General features: G+C 39.8%; 1 protein-coding gene across 1 annotated transcript in view; it reads right to left on the bottom strand.

Annotated features, from left to right (window-relative positions):
• Window positions 1–23,151, bottom strand: part of DNAH8 (dynein axonemal heavy chain 8) — a 314,414-nt gene that overhangs the window by 126,254 nt on the left and 165,009 nt on the right. The window contains exons 57-64 of the mRNA XM_068961103.1: window positions 20,814–20,923; window positions 15,242–15,405; window positions 13,345–13,537; window positions 11,845–11,967; window positions 9,506–9,636; window positions 5,177–5,330; window positions 3,111–3,275; window positions 1,201–1,427 (exon numbers count right to left, since the gene is read on the bottom strand). Of these exons, the coding sequence (XP_068817204.1) occupies window positions 1,201–1,427; window positions 3,111–3,275; window positions 5,177–5,330; window positions 9,506–9,636; window positions 11,845–11,967; window positions 13,345–13,537; window positions 15,242–15,405; window positions 20,814–20,923 (1,267 nt within the window). The remainder of the gene's footprint in view (window positions 1–1,200; window positions 1,428–3,110; window positions 3,276–5,176; window positions 5,331–9,505; window positions 9,637–11,844; window positions 11,968–13,344; window positions 13,538–15,241; window positions 15,406–20,813; window positions 20,924–23,151) is intronic.

The raw sequence follows: 23,151 nt of genomic DNA, 5'->3' as shown, positions 1-23,151 counted from the left end.
AGACATTACTTTGATGACAAAGGTCCGTCTACTTCAAGCTATGGTTTTTTCAGTAGTCATGTATGGATGTGAGAGTCAGACTTTTAAAGAAAGCTGAGGGCTGAAGAATTCATGCTTTTGAACTGTGGTGTTGAAGAAAACTCTTGAGAGTCCCTTGGACTGCAAGGAGATCCAACCAGTCAATCTTAAAGGAAATCAGTCCTGAGTACTCATTGGAAGGACTGATGCTGAAGTTGAAGCTCCAATACTTTGGCCACCTGATGCGAAGAACTGACTCCTTAGAAAAGACCCTGATGCTGGGAAAGACTGAAGGCAGGAGAAGGTGACGACAGAGGATGAGATGGTTGGATGGCATTATCGACTCAATGGACATGCGTTTGAGTAAGCTCCGGAAGTTGGTGATGGACAGGGAGACCTTGTGTGCGTCCATGGGTTTGCAAAGAGTTGGACAGAACTGAGCGACTGAACTGAAGACTCTCTGTGCAGAAAAATAGGCCCAGTCTTTCTGGGAGGTACTGCATGCCCTGAAGCTCATCCATGAACCCTAAGGAAGAAGTGCTCTGTTATAGAAACCATGTTGGCCCACCTTTATTTATAGCAATCATACCAGTGACTATCACACTTTGGAAAAGACTGCTATATTCTTGAACTGTCAACATCAGCTTTCACATCATGAACACCATTTCTGCTTTTAGGGACTGGACTCTTCTACTGTCAATTAAACTTTAGTTTCATAATTATTTGTCAAGAAAACACGGACAAGATTAAGTGATGCATATACATATCCCTTAGCATAAGGCAATAATGAAACTTTAGAACTGTGGACTTCTTTAACCAAATAAATAATGAACTTGAATAAGAAACAAATTTTAAAGAGTTTATAATGAATTATTTTAAGTCATTTCCAAAAAATAAATTAAGCAAGTGAATTTAAATAATTCATTAAGTATCTGTTACTTTGAAGCCCGGAGGGAAAGGGATAGTTAAAAGTATGGACACTAGTTAATTTTAAAATCTCAATTATTTGTCATCATTTTATTACATAATCACTAGAAAATCAAAGCAAGGGACAAATCTAAGTGCAGCTGGGATTTCGAGCTCAATCACTGTGACGAGTGTCTTACTGGAAGTTCCATTTTATTCCTCTTTGGAGTGAACCTTGTGTTTCTGTAGCTATTACACTTATGCATCATCACTTACCTTTGGAAATAACTTTCACAGCTCTCTGAAACCATGTCGTGAAAGAGGCCCATTGTTTCTACGACTTGTCTTTTAGTGTCACTAGAGCAGACAATACTATAGCCTGAAACGAAATAGGAGGCCACAGCAACCAGCGCCTCCCTAGGCCAGCGGCTGAACCAGTCCATGGTGCAGCCCGATATCAAGCCAGGAAATTTCAAAGAGCGGGCACGGAACTTCTCACCAACCTAGCGACAGAAATGTCAAAAAGCATTATAAATTTAAAAAAAAATTATATATTAAAAAAACACAGAGGGATTATAAGTCAGGCAGAGAGACCTTTTTATATTCTGAGCCAATAGCCTGATACAACAAATTTTTTTAGAAATCTTCTTAACTGCATGAATATGTAAATTAAGTGTACAGGTGCAAGGAGGTAATAGTTCCACACTCTTTCCTTTCCTAAGACTCGATCTGCTCAATTCTAGAAGCTAGAAGAAGACATGTAAGAAGACACTGACATCTTCTTTGCCCATGTGCTACAAATACACAATGGAATATTACTCAGCTATAAAAAGGAATGAATTTGAGTCAGTTGTAGTGAAGTAGATGAATCTACAGCCTGTTATACAGAGTGAAGTAAGTCAGAAAGAGAAAACAAATATTGTATACTAACACATATATAAAGAACCTAGAAAACCAGTACCGATGAGCCTATTTACAAGGGAGAAATAGAGATGCAGACAAAAAGAATGGACTTGTGGACACAGCGAGAGAAGGGAGAGTAGGAGGAATCGAGACAGTAGCAGTGATATATGTACACTATCACGTAAAAGAGAGATCACCAGCGGGAAGCTGCTGCACAACACAGGGAGCCCAGCCTGGTGCTCTGTGACGGCCTAGATGGGTGGGACAGGAGGTGGGCGGGGGGGGGGGGGGGGCTCAAGAGGGATTCTTAAGCAAAAAAAAAAAAAAACTAAATTTGATACTTAAAATTTTAAAGAAAATTTTAAACAATCTGACGTTAAAGATCTATTCCAAGAAAGGAAAAATGGATGGAAAAAAAAAAGGAAACTGACAAACCACATTTCTAGAGAGAGACGACCAGGACAGTGAAAGGCCTGGAACCAGGGCAAGTGAGATCTGCAGAAGGAATGGGAGGTGTTTAGTCTAAAAAAGAAATGACTTAGGGAGTCTGCAGAAACTTTCCCCAAATATCTGAAGAGCTGAATGCAGGAGAGGGATTGGATTCACTTTACAGGACAAACAAAATCACAGGTGAAAAGTCAGAGACAAAATTCCACTGTTTGTAAAGAAGATCTTTCTGGCTATTAGACTACCTAAAAATTAAGCAAGATGCCCTATAAGTTAGTGCACCACCTCCCCCACCCCCAAGAGCGGAACTGCCCAATAGAATTTTCTGTGATGATGGAAAGGATCTATATGTGTGCTTTCCACAGTAATCCCTAGCCACGTGCAGCTATTGAGTATTTGAAATGAAGCTAGTGGGACTGAGAAATTAGATTTTCATTTTTACTTAATTTTAACTGATCAAAAATCAAATGACCACACATGGCTAATGGTTAGAATACTGGATAGCACAGTGAGTGAGAGACATTCAAACCTACATCAGGGACATTCTAGATGGTATGACTATATTGGCGCTAAAGCTAGACAAGACTACATCACCAAATCCCTTAAAATCAAATAATTTCTGTCTCTAGGTAATCAAAGTTGTAGGGTATGCAATAATTGCTAACGAGTATACTCAATTTTCACTCTTTAGTATGATTTTGGTCAGTGGAGATTGGTGGTAGTAAAGAAGTAACAAGTGTTCATTTCTGAGCAAATCATCTCATCAGAGAAGGTGAACTAAGTACATTCAAGGAAGTAACTCCTCCTACATAGAAATAACTAAAGTAAAAACTCACTGGAGAAAAGCAGAGAACAACGTGCAAGTTCTTCCTTGATCTTGAAATGAAGTACTCATACAGATTATCGAAGGTGGGAGGATGGCGAGGGAGCTCCCTTTTCATGACCGATATCAGCCCTTGGGTGATTTCATCCATCTCGTCCCGTGCAAACAAATTGGAGATCTTTGAGGAATAGGCAAGAAAGGGTTCAGTATTTTGAGAGTTCCCCACTGCCAAAGTCTGGTCCTTCCCCACTCCCCCCACCCCCACCACCACATGTCATTTCTTTTCATATTTTTTCCTGCGTCTCTACAGTCAAATCCCTAGTTTGCCAGAAATTACAAGAGTGCAACTTTTTATTTAGCAGCTTAATCAGGAGCAAATTAAGTTTCCTTTTGCTCAAATAGCTATTACCAAAAAGCCATCTTGTTTACCATTCCAGTCACCACTTTAAATGTCCAGTGATGCCTTCCGTTCTGATTCACAGTCAGTCTCAACTGTGGTTCCAAAATAGTTAACTAGAGCATACGAAAGTAAGCATCCATACTGTGAAGGGAAGAGTTCATACGCAAGGTGCGCTTGCAGGGCTGGCCTTTGCCTGGCATCTGAGAAACAGGCTTTTGGAAGGAATCCTCCATTACTAATCGATAAGGCTGTTCCACTGTACCTAGACTATTTATTAAAACATTGGGATATATGGTGAACATCTGCTTTCCTTCTGGGAGTCTGGAATTTTGGCAATTGTGGTTAGGCAGAGAACAACTACATGACCAGCCCCTAAGAAAATCTTGAATTCTGAGTCTCAAATGAGCTTCCTTGAACAGAAAGAGCACATGTGTTTCTGCACTTGACTTCGTGTTTCTTCACTTTCATTTCACACCAAAAACACATTCTGTATGGACTCTGTAGTGAGAACATATTAATAGGAAGCATGTATATGGATTTCCCGACTCCCCCGGATGTGTCTTTTTCTTTACTGATTCAGCTGAAAATCCTTTCTGTGCGGCTGCAATACATCTTAGTCATAAGCTCAACTATATGCTGAGTCCTGTGCATCCTTCTAATAAAGTACCACACATGTTGGTGGTCAAAGAAGTGACGATAAAAATGGTGTCAGCAGTGGTGACATTCAGTTCAGTTCAATTGTTCAGTCATGTCCAACTCTTTGCAATCCCAGGGACTGCAGCATGACAGGCCTCCCTGTCCATCACCAACTCCCGGAGTTTATTCAAACTCATGTCCATTGAGTCGGTGATGCTACCCAACCATCTCTTCCTCTGCCGTCCCCTTCTCCTCCTGCCTTCAATCTTTCTCAGCATCAGGGTCTTTTCCGATGAATCAGTTCTTTGCATCAGATGGCCAAAGTATTAGAGTTGCAGTTTCAGCATCAGTCCTTCCAATGAATATTCAGGACTGGTTTCCAGCAGGATGGCTTGGTTGGATCTCCTTGCAGTCCAAGGGACTCTCAAGAGTCTTCTCCAACATCACAGTTCAAAAGCATCAGTTCTTTGGTGCTCAGTGTTGACATACACATCTACTTACAGTTAGGGTAACTTTTTCAACCATTCTATACTCCTAATATTTAGATACATAAATGATATAGATAGATAAATTTTGCTTCTCCTAAAATAAATTACAGGATCAAGCCAAAGATTTATGAGACAAATAAGGAACCATATTTAAAATGGAAGAAAACATATAAAATATCTGGAGGTAAGCAGCATTAATTTCACAGAAACTTCAAAAAGATCGATTGAACCTCATGTGTTAATCATTTCTAAAATGAAAAATGGGTACCAAATGGCTTCATTTCTTTTTTTAATAATTATTATTTATTTCTTTGGCTGTGCCAGGTCTTAGTTGCATCCGTCCAGGATCTTTGCTGCAGCATGCAAACTCTAGTTGCAGCATGTGGTATCTACTTCCCTGACTAGGGACTGGTCCTGGGCGCCCTGCGTTGGGGGCTCAGAGCCACTGGGCCACCAGGGAAGTCCCTAAATACCTCACTTCTGAAAGACTGCTGCTTTCTCTATTCAGATTTACATTTTAAAAATGTAACTTCTTTCTCTACTTTGGAGACATACCTCCCCTGAAGATAGCAGGTTGTTGAGATATTCTAGAAATGCCTCATCTTTTATTTCGTTGTCAGTAAAGATAAAAGTGATGCCTTTGCCATCAGCACCAGCAACTTTGTACAAGGCTTTTAAATCATCCGTGAGATTACTCACATTATAAGACCTAAGAAGAGAAGGAGCAGCAAGCTTTAAATGAAAATATAGTCATCATTTATCTCAAAACACAATATAATCCATGATAATTAGAGCATAATCTGCACCTGCTCCAATAGATTCTAAGTTAATAGTGCCTGCTAGAAAACACAGAGCTAAACAGCTGTACATTACCACTCTAAATAAATAGGTTTTATTTAGCTTGAGAAGTTAGTGGGGAATTTACTACAAGTGACTCAGACAGAATAATTGGGAACAAGGAAAAGAACTTTTATTCCCTACAGTCCAACAGTGCTCAGCCAACAGATGTTTTCCCAAGTGAATATATATGTAATATTTAAAACTAATCAGATATTTGGATAACCTTAGATTGGTAAGAAGGTATAGATAAATTATAAGTAAAATTAGTGATAAATTACATATAATGGTAATTTGCACATCTCATTAAGCAACTAGATTCAGAGATGCATTATGCAATGTGATATAAATAATAGAAATGTTATAATTATGTGGTCACAGATTCTGAAGAGAGACGAGCTTGGTCTCTGTTTTTCTTGTTTACCCTGTTTCCTACTAAATGCATGTGCTACCAGAAGTGATATGATATGTAAAAACAAAGCAGACATTTTCTTAAATGTGGCATGTAAATCCTCGTGGGTAGATGCCAATGAAAGGGATTATAAAGAAGTACTTATTTGAAGGAGGTTTCATAATGTAAGTAATAGGGAGTTCTGTGTAATCGATAGGGTCTAATGGAAAGACTACTGGCATTAAAACCAGGAAGACCAGAGTTCAAATCCCTGCCCTGCAGTTTTATGAAAGTCCCTTCATGTTTTACAGTTTGTTTCCTCATCTTCAAAATGAAGATAATTACCAATTTGTAAAGGTTGTTATGGGCATTCGAGATGATGTAGCTTCAGTTCCAGTCATGTCCAATTCTTTGAGACCCCATGGACTGCAACGTGCCAGGCCTCCCTGTCCATCACCAACTCCCAGAGTTTACTCAAACTCATGTCCACTGAGTTGGTGATGCCATCCAACTATCTCATCCTCTGTCGTCCCTTTCTCCTCCTGCCTTCAATCTTTCCCAGCATCAGAGTCTTCTCAAATGAGTCAGCTCTTTGCATCAGATGACCACAAGTACCAGAGTTTCAGCTTCAACATCAGTCCTTCCAATGAATAGTCAGGACTGATTTCCCTTAGGATGGACCGGTTGGATCTCCTTGCAGTCCAAGGGACTCTCAAGAGTCTTCTCCAACACCACAGTTCAAAAGCATCAATTCTTCAGCACTCAGCTTTCTTTACAGTCCAACTCTCACATCTATACATGACTACTGGAAAAATCATAGCCTTGACTAGATGGACCTTTGTTGGCAAAGTAATGTCTCTGCTTCTTAATATGCTGTCTAGGTTGGTCATACTTATATGCAGAGTACATCATGAGAAACTCTGGGCTGGAAGAAGCACAAGCTGGAATCAAGATTGCCGGGAGAAATATCAATAACCTCAGATATGCAGATAATACCACCCTTATGGCAGAAAGTGGAGAGGAACTAAAAAGCCTCGGTGAAAAAGGAGAGTGAAAAAGTTGGCTTAAAGCTCAACAGTCAGAAAACGAAGATCAGGGCATCTGGTTCCATCACTTCATGGGAAATAGATGGGGAAACAGTGGAAACAGTGTCAGACTTTATTTTGGGGGGCTCCAAAATCACTGAAGATGGTGATTGCAGCCATGAAATTAAAAGACACTTACTCCTTGGAAGAAAAGTTATGACCAACCTAGATAGCATACTTAAAAGCAGAAACATTACTTTGCCAACAAAGGTCCGTCTAGTCAAGGCTATGGTTTTTCCAGTGGTCATGTATGGATGTGAGAGTTGGACTGTGAAGAAAGCTGAAGAATTGATGCTTTAGAACTGCGGTGTTGGAGAAGACTCTTGAGAGTCCCTTGGACTGCAAGGAGATCCAACCAATCCATTCTGAAGGAGATTAGCCCTGGGATTTCTTTGGAAGGAATGATGCTAAAGCTGAAGCTCCAATACTTTGGCCACCTCATGCGAAGAGTTGACTCATTGGAAAAGACCCTGATGCTGGGAGGGATTGGGGGCAGGAGGAGAAGGGGACGACAGAGGATGAGATAGCTGGATGGCATCACCGACTCGTTGGACATGAGTTTGAGTGAACTCTGGGAGTTGGTGATGGACAGGGAGGCCTGGCATGCTGTGATTCATGGGGTCGCAAAGAGTCAGACATGACTGAACAACTGAACTGAAATGAACTGAGGTTGGTCATAACCTTTCTTCCAAGGAGTAAGCTTAACTACACTTAAATGTATAAATAGCTTACTTTTATTTTTTTAACCTTTTTATTTTATACTGGAGTAGAGCCAATTAACAATGCTGTGACAATTTCCGGTGGACAGCAAAGGGACTCAGCCATACATATACATGTATCCATTCTCCCCTAAACTCCCCTCTCTCCCAGGCTGCCACATAACATTGAGCAGAGTTCCCTATGCTATACAGTAGGTCCTTGTTGGTTATCCATTTTAAATACAGCAATGTGTACATAATTCTATATCCAAAACTCCCTAACTATCCATTCCTCCTATTCTTCCCCTGGCAACCGTAAGTTCATTCTCTAAGTCTGTGAGTCTCTTTTAGTTTTGTAAATAAGTTCATCTGTATCATTTCTTTTTAGATTCTGCATATAAGAGATGTCATAGCTTATTTTTCAATTAGGAGAGGAAGTGAAGCCCTTCTGGGTGGCACTATAGTTAAAAGTCTTATAGATCTCAGCAAAAGGAATACTATCAAAAAGAAACGGTCTATCCCCTCAAAATAATTCCCAAGGGGGAGAACTCATTAAAAAGGGAAACGGGTAAGTTGGTTTGCTGAGAAGTAGCTGCACCCGTGAGAGCGACCTAGTCCACATCCTTACTCAGAACTGCCCAGAGTTGATAGAGCAACCCTCTCACTGACCACTCAATGAAGTCACAAAGCCATTTTGCTCATTTTTTAAAATTAAGCAGACTATTAGGCATTGCTTTTACAATATATAGACATGGTCACAGCACACCCTCTCTAGGTCCAGACTCCTCTCACTGCTTTCTTTCATATCTAAGCCTCTTGAGGAGTTTTAAGATTTGTTTATATTTGCTTCTTTCACTTCCTTAATGGTGGCTTCTGCCCCCATCTGATCCACTCAAAGGTTTGACACCACTCTTCATGCTTTAAGCTCGTTTTTAGGCTAATTCTCTGGCTCCTGGGGTTTCTGGAAACCACTCCGGATTTCCTCCGCTGCCTGGCCTCTTCTCCTCACTCCCCCTGCATTGTTATACCCACCACTTCTGTCTCGAGGAGTATACTCAGACATGTGCAAGAATATTCATAACAGCTGTGTTTGCAAACCAAAAACCCCGCAAATGTTTATCAACAGTACGATGGATAAGCAACTGTGGCAATATGTGATAAAATGGAAGGCTCCACAGCAATGAAAATGAATAAACTGCTGCTGCATGTAGCATCAGGGATGAATCTCACAAACACCGTGCAAGCAACAAACACTGGACACTAAAAAAGGAAACCCCATACGCTTTGACTGACATAAGCTAAAAAATAGGCAAAATAAATCAATGGGCTTAGAAGTTAGAATATTGTTCCCCTTAGGAGGGTAGTGACTGGGACAAGACCCAAGGTGTACTTCTGGACTGCACCCCTTCTGGGTGCTAGTGATGTTTTATTTCTTTATCTGTGAACTAACTACATAGGTGTACTAACTTTTTGACACTCATGATTTGTGAACATTTTTTTTAATGTATATTACCCTGAAATAAAAACAAGAAATACAATAAATTGTTGTAATCTTTTTTATTTTTGTTTATTTGGCTATGCCCAGCAGCATGCAGGATCTCAGTTTCCTGACCAGGGATCAAACTGTTGCCTCCAGCAGTAGAAACATGGAGTCTTAACCACTGAACCTTCAGATAAATCCTATTGTAATTTTTTAAATTTTATTTCATTTTTTAGTTGAAGGATAATTGCTTTACAATGCTGTGTTGCTTTCTGCCATACAACAACGCAAATCAGTCATAATTATATATGTAATTTTTTTAATCAACATTTCACTCCAGTGAAATCAACAATAGAGGGAAAAAAAATATTGGCGGGTTTCATTTTATCTTACCTGGTTAATGTTATCTGGAATATTTGATATCCAGCTATAAAAGAGGCCAATCTTGAAAGACTTTGTTTTCCTGAACCACCAACACCCACAAGCAATGCATTTCCACATGATGTTCGGATTATTCGTGAAATCTGTTTTGAAATAAAATAGTATATATTTGAAAATAGAATTCAGCTGTTTACATCTGCTTGCAATAAATGGGTCCATGGTTTGACCACATGCTTCAAGACTACATTAAACTTTTTCATTTAATGTAAAAGGTTTCATATTGATTTATTCAATTCCAGTTCTTTCATTGCCCATCTATATTTACATCATGAAAAAGAGTGCAAATTGGCTTTCCTATCTCCTATTTTAAAATGATTTTCTGTGTGTGTGCGTGTAATTTTATTATTTTCAGACTCAACAGGTAATGGAACTGCTCTTCCCAATCTGCAGGGAGCAGTTTACAACTGTTTGCTTATTATCATCAGTCTAACACTCTGACTTAAGCAGAAAACAAATGCTACTTAGCTCTACAACAAATGCTACCTCTACAATATCTCTGCTGGTGAAAATTTTTTTAAAGTATCAAAATTCTATTTACAATGGAGGCATGGAAACATCTGCAGAAAAAAACTTAGGGAAACAGCCTTTAGCCTTGTGTTGCTTTTCTAAGGAGATTCCCTCACAGAGAGGATAAGGCCCAAACTGTGGTTTGAATCTTATGCAGGTCAGCTGGAGACATTGCTAAAAAGCTGTCTTTTACATTAATACCACTGATTAGAGCTTCCCTGGTGGCTCAGAGGTTAAAGCGTCTGCCTCCAATGCAGGAGACCTGGGTTTGATCCCTGGGTCGGGAAGATCCCCTGGAGAAGGAAATGGCAACCCACTCCAGTATTCTTGCCTGGAGAATGCCATGGACAGAGGAGCCTGATGGGCTACAGTCCACGGGGTCGCAAACAGTCGGACATGACTGAGCGACTTCACCTTCACCTTCACCTTCACCACTGATTAGAAGAAAATCTAGATGGATCATTAAATTCATTTATCACCACAACAAAGAATTTTTTAAAATTCAAGTTTTACAGGGGGCAGACACCTTGATATGTGTCAAATCTACTATTATATTTTAAATCCGTTAATCACTTATGTCGTTTTGCACCTAGAACAGGGTACCAGGCCCCTAAGACCAAGCCACTGTGGGTACTCAATAATTATTTGTTGGGACTTCCCTGGTGGTCTAGTGGTTGGGAATCTGCCTTGCAATGCAAGGAATTCAGGTTCAATCCCTGGTCTGGAAACTAAGATCCTGCAAGCCTCAGAACAACTAAGCCTATGGGCCACAACTACTGAGCCCACGTACCACAACCAGGGAGTCCACGTGCCATGAGGTGCCATATTTTAAATAATAACTATTAATTGTTGAATAGATGAATTTAAATTCGCCAATTTTGCAGAAGACGATTCTATAATAAATACAGAGTCAACTGTCTTCTCTTTATGAAAACCTTCCTTTTCCAATTTGTTGGAGAAACTCCTTTTTCCTCTATAAATTACACAAACAACTCCTTCTGCAGCTTTTCACACCTGGATCCAAGCCATACTCCTTTTAGGTCATGCCTCCAGTTGGTTCCTATTTTTATCAGTCCTGTATACCTACATTTCCCCTTTCCCCATAGTCTGTAGGTCAATCATGAAGTCAACATTTTTAAACACATCAACTTTTCCTCCATGGGCGACGGGATTTCCATTACACCAAAACATAGTTTGAGGGAATATTTTTTTCCTAGGGTTCTCCAGCTTATTGTCTAAAAAGGTAAAACTCTGACTCAGCGAGTCAAACACAAAACCCCTCAGTTTGCCCTTTAAAAACATTTGCTGTCATATGCTGCTGCTAAGTCGCTTCAGTCGTGTCCGACTCTATGCGACCCCATAGACGGCAACCCACCAGGCTCCCCCATCCCTGGGATTCTCCAGGCAAGAACACTGGAGTGGGTTGCCATTTCCTTCTCCAATGCATGAAAGTGAAAAGTGAAAGTGAAGTCGCTCAGTCGTGTCCGACTCTTAGCAACCCCATGGACTGCAGCCCACCAGGCTCCTCTGTCCATGGGATTTTCCAGGCAAGAGCACTGGAGTGGGGTGCCATTGCCTTCTCCGTTGCTGTCATATAGATGGATTCAAATAAGAGGTTTCTGATTAAGCCTTTGTTTTGTAAGAGAGTGAACTGACTTAACCTATAGATTCTCTTCTATTAACTATCAGATACTATAAAAGTATTCTCTAAAAAAGTTTATCTGTGAAATTCACTAAGCTTTTACATTGTCTATTTATATCAGCAAACAATCAATAGTGAGAACCTTAATAAGATGAGTCATTGCATCTTTAAAAAACACCAGATCAAGAGATGTTCCTCTAATGATTTCATTGAACTGTCTCTGGTAAAACTGGAGTTTTTCAGACAGAAATTCAAAGGATGGTACCTAAGCGTAGGGAGAGAGAAAAATAATATTTAAGATCCAAAATTCAGGAATGCTGTAATTGTAAAGATATTCACAAGTAATTCTTTAAAAAAAAGTTAAACCTAATGGATTTCCAAAAATGTGTCATGAATGAATTGACTTTTAGTTATTTCCATTTTCAGATCCTGAAGCTTAACTGGTTGGTTTCCAATATGAAATTATTCATAACCTTTTCCTTTAGGAATCCCAGCACCAACTACTATCCATGTTAATTAAGGCTGTAATATAACAAATGTATTTCTCAGTTTTTATTTGCTTCTTAACAGTGCTTATGGAGCTTTAAAAATATATAGAAATTTTACATTGTTTATGTAGTCAAATTATTCTGAAATCAATATTCACTTATTTCTTTTGCAAATGGTTGCTCCCCATTTAATTCTTTGACCAATATTTATTTCAAAATTACTCTATGTGATCCTGTTTTTAAAAAATCTCTCTGGAGTCTTGTTTCAAGCATCATTAAATCTATACATTAACTTATGGAAAACAATGTGTGGCCATTTAACCAAGTAAAGTTTTATCATATTTATTCCTAGATGTTTTACATATTTGTTGCTAACTGAATGAAATACTTTTATGTTGTGTTTCCTATCTTGGGATTATTGGCAAGAGATGGCAATCCTTTTTCTATAAAGGGCAAGATAGTAAATATTTTAGACTTTGTGGCCCATATGGTCATTCAACTCCACCTTTGTAGTACAAAAGCAGTCGTAGACGATATATAAACAAATGGGCTTGGTTGTGTTCCAATACAACTTTACTTGTGAACATTGAAATATGAATTCTATGTAATTTTCATGTGTCACACAATATTATTATTCTTTGATTTTTTTCTACCCATTTAAAAATGCAAAACCCTTCTTAGCTCACAAATCTGACAAAAACAGGCAGCAGGCTGGATTTGGCCCATTGGCTAATATAGAGGATATTTATTCAGTTATAGATTTATATCACACTTGGTCATATAACTGAAAGTTGGAACTGACTTTTAAAAATCTCTTGGATTATATTAAGAGATAACCATATCTGTCAGTAATAACACTTTTGTTTTTCCTATCTGATAATTACATCTATTTTCTTCTTGTCATTTTGTTGCACTGCCTAGAACTTTCAAAACAATATTAAGTAATCGAGATAACTGCACACACATTTGTCTTACACCTGACTTTAATGGGACTGCTGCTAAATTTATTTGAAATAAATATTTCACTTGGTGTATGATGACATGAAACACAACATATAACTATTGTAGAAGTTATGATAACTCCAAAGTGGGACTCTAGTGCAGGAAGAAATATCTAGCCAGATGAGTGATCGAAAAAGACGGAAAATAAATACCAATTCATAGACTTTGGGCACTTCAAACGTGGTGTCTTCGGGTTCATCTCCAGTTGGTTCAGGCATCTCACGGAGAAAATCTACAAAGTACGGTTCAGGAAGAATATATGACCCCACATCTGGGCTAACATTTTCTTCAACTGAACGGACAAGTTGTGTATTAAACCATTGCTCATCATCAGGCGTTATAAATCTAAAAGAAAAATACAGGAGTAAGAAATGCAAACTAGGAAGGCATCTGTTCTAACCGAACATGGTTTTAACCTCTCTCCACATCTTCTCAGCCCTCACCCTGTACATCCATTACCTCAAAACACAGAAACAGTATGTTCAGCCTTCTGATCAGAGGCAGACTGAACTCCATCCAAGAGAGTTATAACACTAACAGTGTCACTTACAGAAAATACTGACTGTCTCTCTCTGTGGCCAGACTTAAGCTCCTCTGAATCCTCTTCCCAACTAGGCTCCAAATTTTGGACTTCCATGTCCTTCTTTGCATCACCCACTTTTAGCAAGAATCCCGTTAGATCAGTTTAGGCAGCTGCCGCTGCTAAGTCACTTCAGTCGTGTCCGACTCTGTGCGACCCCATAGACAGCAGCCCACCAGGCTCCCCCATCCCTGGGATTCTCCAGGCAAGAACACTGGAGTGGGTTGCCATTTCCTTCTCCAATGCATGAAAGTGAAAAGTGAAGTGAAGATGCTCAGTCGTTTCTGACTCTAAGCGACCCCATGGACTGCAGCCTACCAGGCTCCTCCATCCATGGGCTTGTCCAGGCAAGAGTACTGGAGTGGGGTGCCATTGCCTTCTCTAAGTTTAGGCAGAATCCTTCCATAACCCCCTTATTTCCTCTTAGTAATTTCCCATCCAAATTCCCCCATCTTGTTCCCCAGTTATAAATTCCCACTTTTCCCTGCTTGTATTCAGAGTTGAGCCCAATTTATCAGCCCTACTGCAAAACCTCACTGTATAGTCCCTACATCTATCACAATAGTCTTGAATAAAGGGTGAGTGTCTTATTGTTTTAACAAGTGTGATTGATTTTTTTTCTTTAACAAAACAGGTAAGTCCCTTGGGTCAGGCCCAAGATCCCTGAAACTTGCAACAGAAGAGAATTTGACAGCCAGCAGTGGGTGAGCCTCCTCTTTCTGGGTCTGTGTGCACCCAGTGTGTGAAGGTCCTTTTCACACTTATAACATCAGAGTGAGAAGGGAGGAAGGAGTGGGACTAATATTTGACAGAGGCCACTTTATGTGAGACATTGTAGTAGGTCCTAAGAACAGCACTGGGTTTCTCTGGTAGCGCAGTGGTAAAGAATCCACCTGCCAATGCAGGAGACAACAGGTTCAATTCCTTGGCTCAGGAAGATCCCCTGGAGAAGGAAATGGCAACCCACTCTAGTATCCTTGCCTGGGAAATCCCATGGACAGAGGAACTGGATGGGCTACAGTCCATGGGGTTGCAAAAGAGTCAGCTGTGACCTAGTGACTAAACAACAACAAGACCAGCATTACCGTCATATTTTATAGAGGAGTGAACAGAGGCTCAGAAAGATGACTTAGTTTATGTATCAAATGTCACCATGCAACCGAGCTCTCACTACACACATTTCAAGTTTTCTTAGAAACTATACATAACTAAAATTTGCCTCTGAATGTTGTCAACACGCTGATAATGTGGGCATATTTTTTAAAATGTCTTATTGAAATAATACTCAAGGAAATTGGTGGAGTGTTTTTTCCAAGGTGACCAGCAGGTGGGAAATGACATCCATGTGTCACAAGCCTCAGAGCAATTTAAGAAAATGTTCTACTTATTTGAGTTGATAATGCAAGAGTTAATCTAGTAGTATAAACTGCTTATAAATTACATTTAAACTCAAGCACTGCAATATACACCTGTCCGCAATTACTCTGTTGCACTCATGTTTGAAAAGTGACAGAAGAACATGAACTGAAGCACACTCATCGGCTTTTATGGTTAACATTCCTTGCCAAATTCGGGAAAGATCTCGTAGATTGAAAATGTAATGAAATTTAGAAGGAGTAGGCAGCATCTTCACCTAGAGTTGAGAGAAAAAGTAACACTCTTCAATTTCAATTCAAGATAAAACTAAAAATCTTTTAGAATGATTTTATTTCACCGTTCCAATTTTATATAAAATAGACTGGGCAAATAAATTAAGTTTATATTTTTGTTACAGCATTTATGGAATAAACACATCATAAATAAACCAAAATATAATTTAAAAGACCATAATGCTTTTAGTAGGATGGACTCAAGATAACACACTAGATGCAGACTCCAACTCTTGTTCTACCCCCATGAGTTGACTTTGATCAAGCCATTGCTCCTTGAGGTTTTAAAAACTGTGAATTGTAAGAATAAGCATTCCTAATCATTATTAACCTTATTAGCATGTCTATAGAAATTGTTGTTACTGTTGTTCAGTCGCTCAGTCATGTTCAACTCTTTGTGACCCCATCGACTGTAGCATGCCAGGCTTCCCTGTCCTTCACTATCTCCCAGATTTGCTCAGACTCATGTCCATTGAGTCAATGATGCCATCCAACCATCTCATCCTCTGTCGCCTCCTTTTCCTCTTGCCCTCAGTCTTTTCCAGCATCCGGGTCTTTTCCAGTGAGCCGGCTCTTCACAGCAGGTGGCTAAAGCATTGGAGCTTCAGCGTCAGTCCTTTCAATGAATATTCTGGATTTATTTCCTTTAGGATTGACTGGTTTGATCTCCTTGCTGAACAAGGGACTCTCAAGAGTCTTCTCTAGCACTACAGTTAGAAGGCATCAATTCTTTGGTGCTCAGCCTTCTTTATGGTTCAACTCTCACACCCATAAATGACTACTGGAAAAACCATAGCTTTGATTATAAGGACCTTTGTTGGCAAAGTGATGTCTCTGCTTTTTAATATGCTGACTAGGTTTGTCATAGCTTTTCTTCCAAGGAGAAAGCGTCTTTTAATTTCACGGCTGCAGTCACCATCTACAGTGATTTTGGAGCCCAAGAAAATAAAGTCTGCCACTGTTTCACTGTTTTCCCATCTATCTGTCATGAAGTGATGGGTCTGGATGCCATGATCTTAGTTTTTTCACAGTGAGTTTTAAACAAGCTTTTTCACTCTCCTCTTTTACCTTCACCAAGAGGCTGTTTAGTTCCTCTTTGCTTTTTGCCATAAGGGTGGCATCATCTGCATATCTGAGGTTATTGACATTTCTCCCAGCAATCTTGATTCCAGCTTGTGCTTCCTCCAGCCCAGTGTTTCTCATGATGTACTCTGCATATAAGTTAAATAAGCAGGGTGACAATACACAGCCTTGATGTACTCCTTTCCCAATTTTGAACCAGACTGTTATTCCATGTTCAATTCTAACTGTTGCTTCTTGACCTGCATACAGGTTTCTCAGGAGGAAGATGGTAGTCTGGTATTCCCATCCCTCTTTAAGAATTTTCCATAGTTTGTTAACTGTTGCTTCTTGACCTGCATACAGGTTTCTCAGGAGGAAGATGGTAGTCTGGTATTCCCATCTCTTTAAGAATTTTCCATAGTTTGTTGTGATCCTACGTCAAAATGGAAATATGTCATAACAAAAAAACTGATTGTGAGCTGGTGGTCATGTGGTTAAGAATAATGAAAGTTCATGTCGAAAGTCAACAAAAACCATCTTTTATAGGTTGCTTTGATTAAGGTCCTGAGTGCATTTGGATTTCCACAAATACATTTGTTTATCATAATCTAGATTTCACTTATGGATCCAAACTCAGTCAATATGCTTTCATATACCTCTATATCCGCAATAGAATTGGCAGGCAAGTATGATATGCAGCTATAATTACTTAGTAGTTTTTGTGGGTTTTGCTTGTTTGTTTGAACACTAAGTTACTTATTATTTCTACCCACTTCTAAATCCAAATAGGCAAAACTATAATATGACACCTTTTACATTCTTATACAAAGAGGTACCAGTTAAGGGATAAACTTGAGGTATTAGGTGTGGGAAGTACTGCTGCCCAAGTGTAAAGATTGTAACTGATGCCATCAGCATCATTTTGAAAGTGAGACAATGAGAACTTTGGAAATATAAAGCAAATTTTCCATATGAGTAATTCAGGAAAGTAAATGCTTTCTTTAGCACTTATTCATGGAATATGCCCTTTCTATATTGAAAAAGTACCCTATTGAGTTTAGAGAGTAATTTCTACAGGCTAATTTACAGTGCAAGTTAAAAACAGCAGGTAGCAAGTGAAGATAGAATAAAGAGAAATGACATATTAGCAACCACCTTTCACTTTCCCTCTTTGCTTTCAGTTCCATTCCAAGCTAAAATGTTCATACTACTCACCAAAATGCAAAGCAGGCACTTATATTACAAATATGCAAAAATAAAGGGATAAGGCTATGTGAACATTACCTTTTCTTTTCTGTGAAAGACTGCAGCTATGATGGCAACTGTTGGCAACTTAAGCAACCATTAGGGAGAATTAAATGAAGTCCTTTCTTACCCTATTCTTTCTTATTTATTAATCTGCTTCTTACCTCATCTTTCAACATTTTCTTTTAACTTTTGTCAACTTCTTTTTTTTCTCACCTGCTTCTGCTTTAAAGCTATGTAAAGTAATAGAAAAGTAAAGAGATATACTAGGCATGAGTGGATTAAAAGAGTGCTTTGTGAAAATGGGAAATTTGAAGAAAAGATACAAAGAAGGCTGCTTATTTGAGGCTGGGGAAGAGTAGGAAGATTCATTCATTTTTCATGACTATTTCTGAGTATCTCCCACTACCCTTACCAAGATATCATGGTAAATAGGACAGCTAAATCTGCTGCCATCAGGGGCCTGTTCAAGTGGGAGAGCCTGGCAATAAATAGGAAGCAAATATAAACTAACAGACAAATAATCATGATAAAAGTCATAGTAAGAACAAACGAAGGATCAGGAGACAGATAAGGCCTGTAACGGGGTCATGGACAGTTATTTTAGAGAAAATCATCTAAGAAAGCCCCTCTGATGGTAAGATGGTGAGAAGAGTCAAACAAAGTACAAAGGTCCAGAAGCCTGAAAAGCTTGCGGGTGTTCAGGAAACAGCGAGAAGGGCAGTGTGGCTGCAGAAGAATATGGGAGGGAAGAAGGGTGTTTATGTATGGCCAGTGGCTCGGTCATGTCCGACTCTGCGACTCTATGCACTGTAGCCTGCCAGGCTTCTCTGTCTGTGGGATTTTCCCAGCAAGAATACTGGAGTGGGTTACCATTTTCTACTCCAGGGGATCTTCCCAACCAGGAATCAAGCCTGTGTCTCCTGCATTGCAGGTGGATTCTTTACCACTGAGCTACTGAGCGGTGAGCAGGGGCCAGCTCAGGCTGACAGGCCAGAGGGCAGGTGGAATGTTTCACTGCAGTGTAACTGGGAATCTACTGGTGATTCTAAGATTGAGTAAGAAGCAACTTCCCTGGTGCTTAAGACCATGCTTCCACTGTGGGGGACACGGGTTCGATCCCTGCGCGGGGAACTGAGATCTCATATGCTTGTACTATGGGGCCAAAAATCAATAAATAAAATGGAGGAGTAGCATCATCTATTTTTTAAAAAGAGTATCTTTTAAAACAAAGGGAACCATGATCTCCGATACACTTTTACAAAAGCATTTTTAGGACCGTGTGAAGAACAGATTCTAGGAGGACGAGGAGACTGATTAGGAAGCTGCTGCCTGGTCTAGCGGGCAGGTAATGGAAACGTGGTCAGGGTGATCGCAGTCAGGCGGCAGTAAGCACTCAACTTCTGGACACACTGTTTTGAAAGGCTGCTTACTAAGATTTGCTGATGGACTGGATGTAGGGAATGAGAGAGAGAAGTCAAGGATGTAGTCCTGTGTTTTAGCCTGAGAAGCAGGATAATTAAGATAGGAAAGTCTGATAGAGGACCGTATTTACAGGCATGTTAACTTTGGGATCGTTACTAGACATCAAAGTGGTGATGTCTACTAAGTAAGCCCATTAGAAACAAGTCTGGAGCTGAGGAGAGAGGCCTGGGATGGAGGCATTGATTTTTAAGTCATCAGCCCAGAGACGGTGTTTAAAGCCGCGAAGCTGGATGAGGCTACCTGGGTAATTACGGAGGCAGAGACGAGGTTCCAGGATGGAGATCAGGAGCACCACAGTGCTTAGAGGAAGGGGGAGAGTGGGGGCTTAGAGAAGGCAGCCAGGGAGGTAAGAAGCATGAGGCCTTTCTGAAGCCAAGAGAAGAATGTGTTTCGAGGGATCATCAAATGCCACTAAAGGGTCAAGTCAGAGGAGGACAAAATCAGCCTCTGGATTCGGTAAGATTGTGGTCTTTGATGACCTTGATGAGAGCAGTGGAAATGAGAACTTGTGCAAAATGTGTTAAAAAGATAAAGAAAGATGAGGAAGTAGAACTGATTAACACTCATAAAAGAGGCTTTGATGGAAAAATACCAGGAAGACCAAAGTATTCCAGAAAAATATGTGCAAGGACATGTTAAATTGAACAACAGTCCCACTGGAAAAAGACAGATCTTATAACAGAGAATTATCTCAGACATTCAGACGTTCTGAAACTCCAGTCTGGAGCAGGCCCCATGCAAAGAACTGGTCACTGCAGCGGGGCTACACGGAAGAAATCCCCCAGTCCACCCAGGGGTCTGAGAGGCTGCCACACTCCAGGTTTCCCCAGGACATCAGCTTCTGTCCAGATGTGCGTAAATGGCCAAACGAACATATGAACTATGACAACTAATCCTCATCTCCTTCACCACTTTATTTTTTTAGCACATATATCAACGCTGGGTTTGTGTGTGTGTGTGTGTGTGTGTGTGTTTAATCTGACCTATCTTTAATTACTTTTTCATGAGTCTACCTTCAGCTACCTTCAGCTAGCTTCAGCTATCTGGTGAGAGCTACAATGCTCCCTGAGTTTTACTTAGAGCATTGATCTCTGCAATAAAATCTAGACTACTTTATTAAGTACATTGTATCCATTTACTAATTCATGCTCCACCTCAGAGGAACCCACAAGCTGGGCTTTAAGTTCTGACTAGCTAAGAATATCTGGAAATCCATGTAGTCACTCAGTGAACATCTGAGTGTCTGACACAGTTTGGCTCTTGGGGTTGGGGAGGGGAAGACAGACATAAAGAGTTACAAATCAGAGAAATAAGTAAAAAAGCAGTGTTCTCATTTCAGCAAAATTCTACTTTATATTGAATGCAATGTCTGGTTTACAGTAATATCTCATACATATGAAAAGCATCATTCAGTCAGAATATTTGCTCCCTGGAAGGAAAAGGTGTCATAAATCTATTCGAGCCCCTAATTTGTCTTTTCCCAAAAAAACACTGCTACCCAATATGTGATGAGAACTTCCTGAGCCACAAGGTGATAACTAGACTGAAAAATTAGTGACTTTTTTTTTTTCCTGATTACTGATAACGGACGATTTTGTACCTTAGTCCACTGCCATAGCACTCTGCTCGCTGAAACCAAATTCAAAATCATCTCACATATTTCAGGTTTGAACCTTCTGCAAGAATCAAAGTACCCACAGCCAATAACTCCTGAAAAATAAACAAGATTGAAAGTACAAGCTTACTTCAAGATCACAAAGCACATGTTTATCCCAGTGAAAAAATCATTACAAGGTGTGAAAAATTTCTCTCAAAGAATCAGCTAAGACTGGGAGTCAGCAGTGGGACCAGCAAAGCTTAGTACGCACTGAAAAGTATTTTATATGTATTAACCCTTTTAATTTTTCCAACATCCTACGAGAAAGAAACTGAGGTAGGTATTATTATTATTTCCATTTTACTTATTTTTTTATTGAAATATAGTCAATACACACTATTCTGGTATTTTCAGGTGTACAACATAGTGATTCAACATTTAAATCATCACACTGGTCAGAATGGCTGTTATGAAGAAGTCCACAAACAATAAATGCTATAGAGTGCGTAGAGGAAAAGGAGCCCTCTTACACTTGCTGGGAATGTAAACTGGTACGGCCACTATGGAGAACAGTATGGAGGTTCCTTTAAAAACTGAAAGCAGAGCTACCATATGATCCAGCTACCCATGTCCTGAGCATATATCTGGAGAAAACCATAATGTGAAGGGATACATGCACCCAGTGTTCACTGTAGCACTACTGACAATAGCCAAGACATGGAAGCAATCTAAATGTCCATTGACAGATGAGTAGCTAAAGACGTGGTGCATATGTACAATGGAATATCGCTCAGCCATCAAAACGAATGAAATAATGCCATCTGCAGCAACATGGATGGACCTAGAGATGATCACACTAAAACAAAGACAAACATGATATCTCTTATACGTGGAATCTAAAAAAATAATAATAATACAGATGGACTTACAAAACAGACCCACACACAGAGAAAATAAGGTTTCCAAAGGGAAAAGAGGGGGATAAACTAGGAGTCTGGGGTTACCATATACACATTACTATTATATATGATGGCACCCCACTCCAGTACTCTTGCCTGGACAAGCCCATGGATGGAGGAGCCTGGTAGGCTGCAGTCCATGGGGTCGCTAAGAGTCGGACACAACTGAGTGACTTCACTTTCACTTTTCACTTTCATGCATTGGAGAAGGAAATGGCAACCCACTCCAGTGTTCTTGCCTGGAGAATCCCAGGGACGGGGGAGCCTGGTGGGCTGCTGTCTATGGGGTTGTACAGAGTCGGACACGACTGAAGCGACTTAGCAGCATTATATATGAAATAGCTAATGAACAAGGACCCACTGTATAGCACAGAGAACTATACTCAACATTTTGTAATAACCTATAAGGGGAAAGAATCTGAAAAAAATGGATATATATGTATGTACAACTAAATCACTTTGCTGTACACCTGGAACTAATGCAACATTGTAAATCAATTATACCTCAGTTAAAGAAATGATCACTACAGTAAGCCTAATAACCATCTGTCACCATGAAAAACTATTACTATATTATTTACTATATTTCTGAATATTATATCCCTAGGACTAATTTATTTTATAACTGAAAGTTTGTACCTCTGAATCCCCTTCACCTATTTCACTAATCCTTCCGTTCTTATCCCTTCTGGCAACCACCAAGTTGATCTCTGTATCCATGAGTCCGTTTCTATTTTGTTTTGTTTGCTAATTTGTTTTATTTCCCAGAGTCCACATATAAGTGAGACCATAGGTATTTGTCTTTCTCTGTCTGACATGACTTGCCATTTGCAACAACATGGATGGACATAGAGGGTGTTATTATTCTCATTTTAATATGAGTTTACTAAATTATCCAAGATCACCCAGCTTGTACGTGGGTGAATCTAAGATTTGGACCTAAAGGAAACTTGGCTCTGGAACCCATAAAGCAGCCTTCACACTGAAGAGTAGAAGAGCTAAAAGCTAGTCTAGGTTCGATACAGGATACAGGATGCTTGGGGCTGGTGCACTGGGATGACCCAGAGAGGTGATATGGGGAGGGTGGTGGGAAGGGGGTTCAGGATTGGGAACTCATGTACACCCGTGGTGGATTCATGTCAATGTATGGCAAAACCAATACAGTATTGTAAAGTAAAAAAAAAAAATAATAATAATAAAAGAACTATTTCCTCGCCTTATAGTTGAGGAGAGCAGGTACACATAAGTAAAGTAAAATGTTCCAGGTCCCATGAATTGGTTGTTGACATTAGCAGAATGTCAGGACCCCCATCTCCTGACCTGCAGTCAGCAACACCCCGGCCTGAGTGGTGATGTAATGGTTCCTAGGAAACACCCAGCCC

The sequence above is a fragment of the Capricornis sumatraensis genome, chromosome 22, assembly GCF_032405125.1.
Source record: "Capricornis sumatraensis isolate serow.1 chromosome 22, serow.2, whole genome shotgun sequence".
Lineage (NCBI taxonomy): Eukaryota > Metazoa > Chordata > Mammalia > Artiodactyla > Bovidae > Capricornis > Capricornis sumatraensis.
This window is presented reverse-complemented; position numbering and strand designations above follow the sequence as displayed.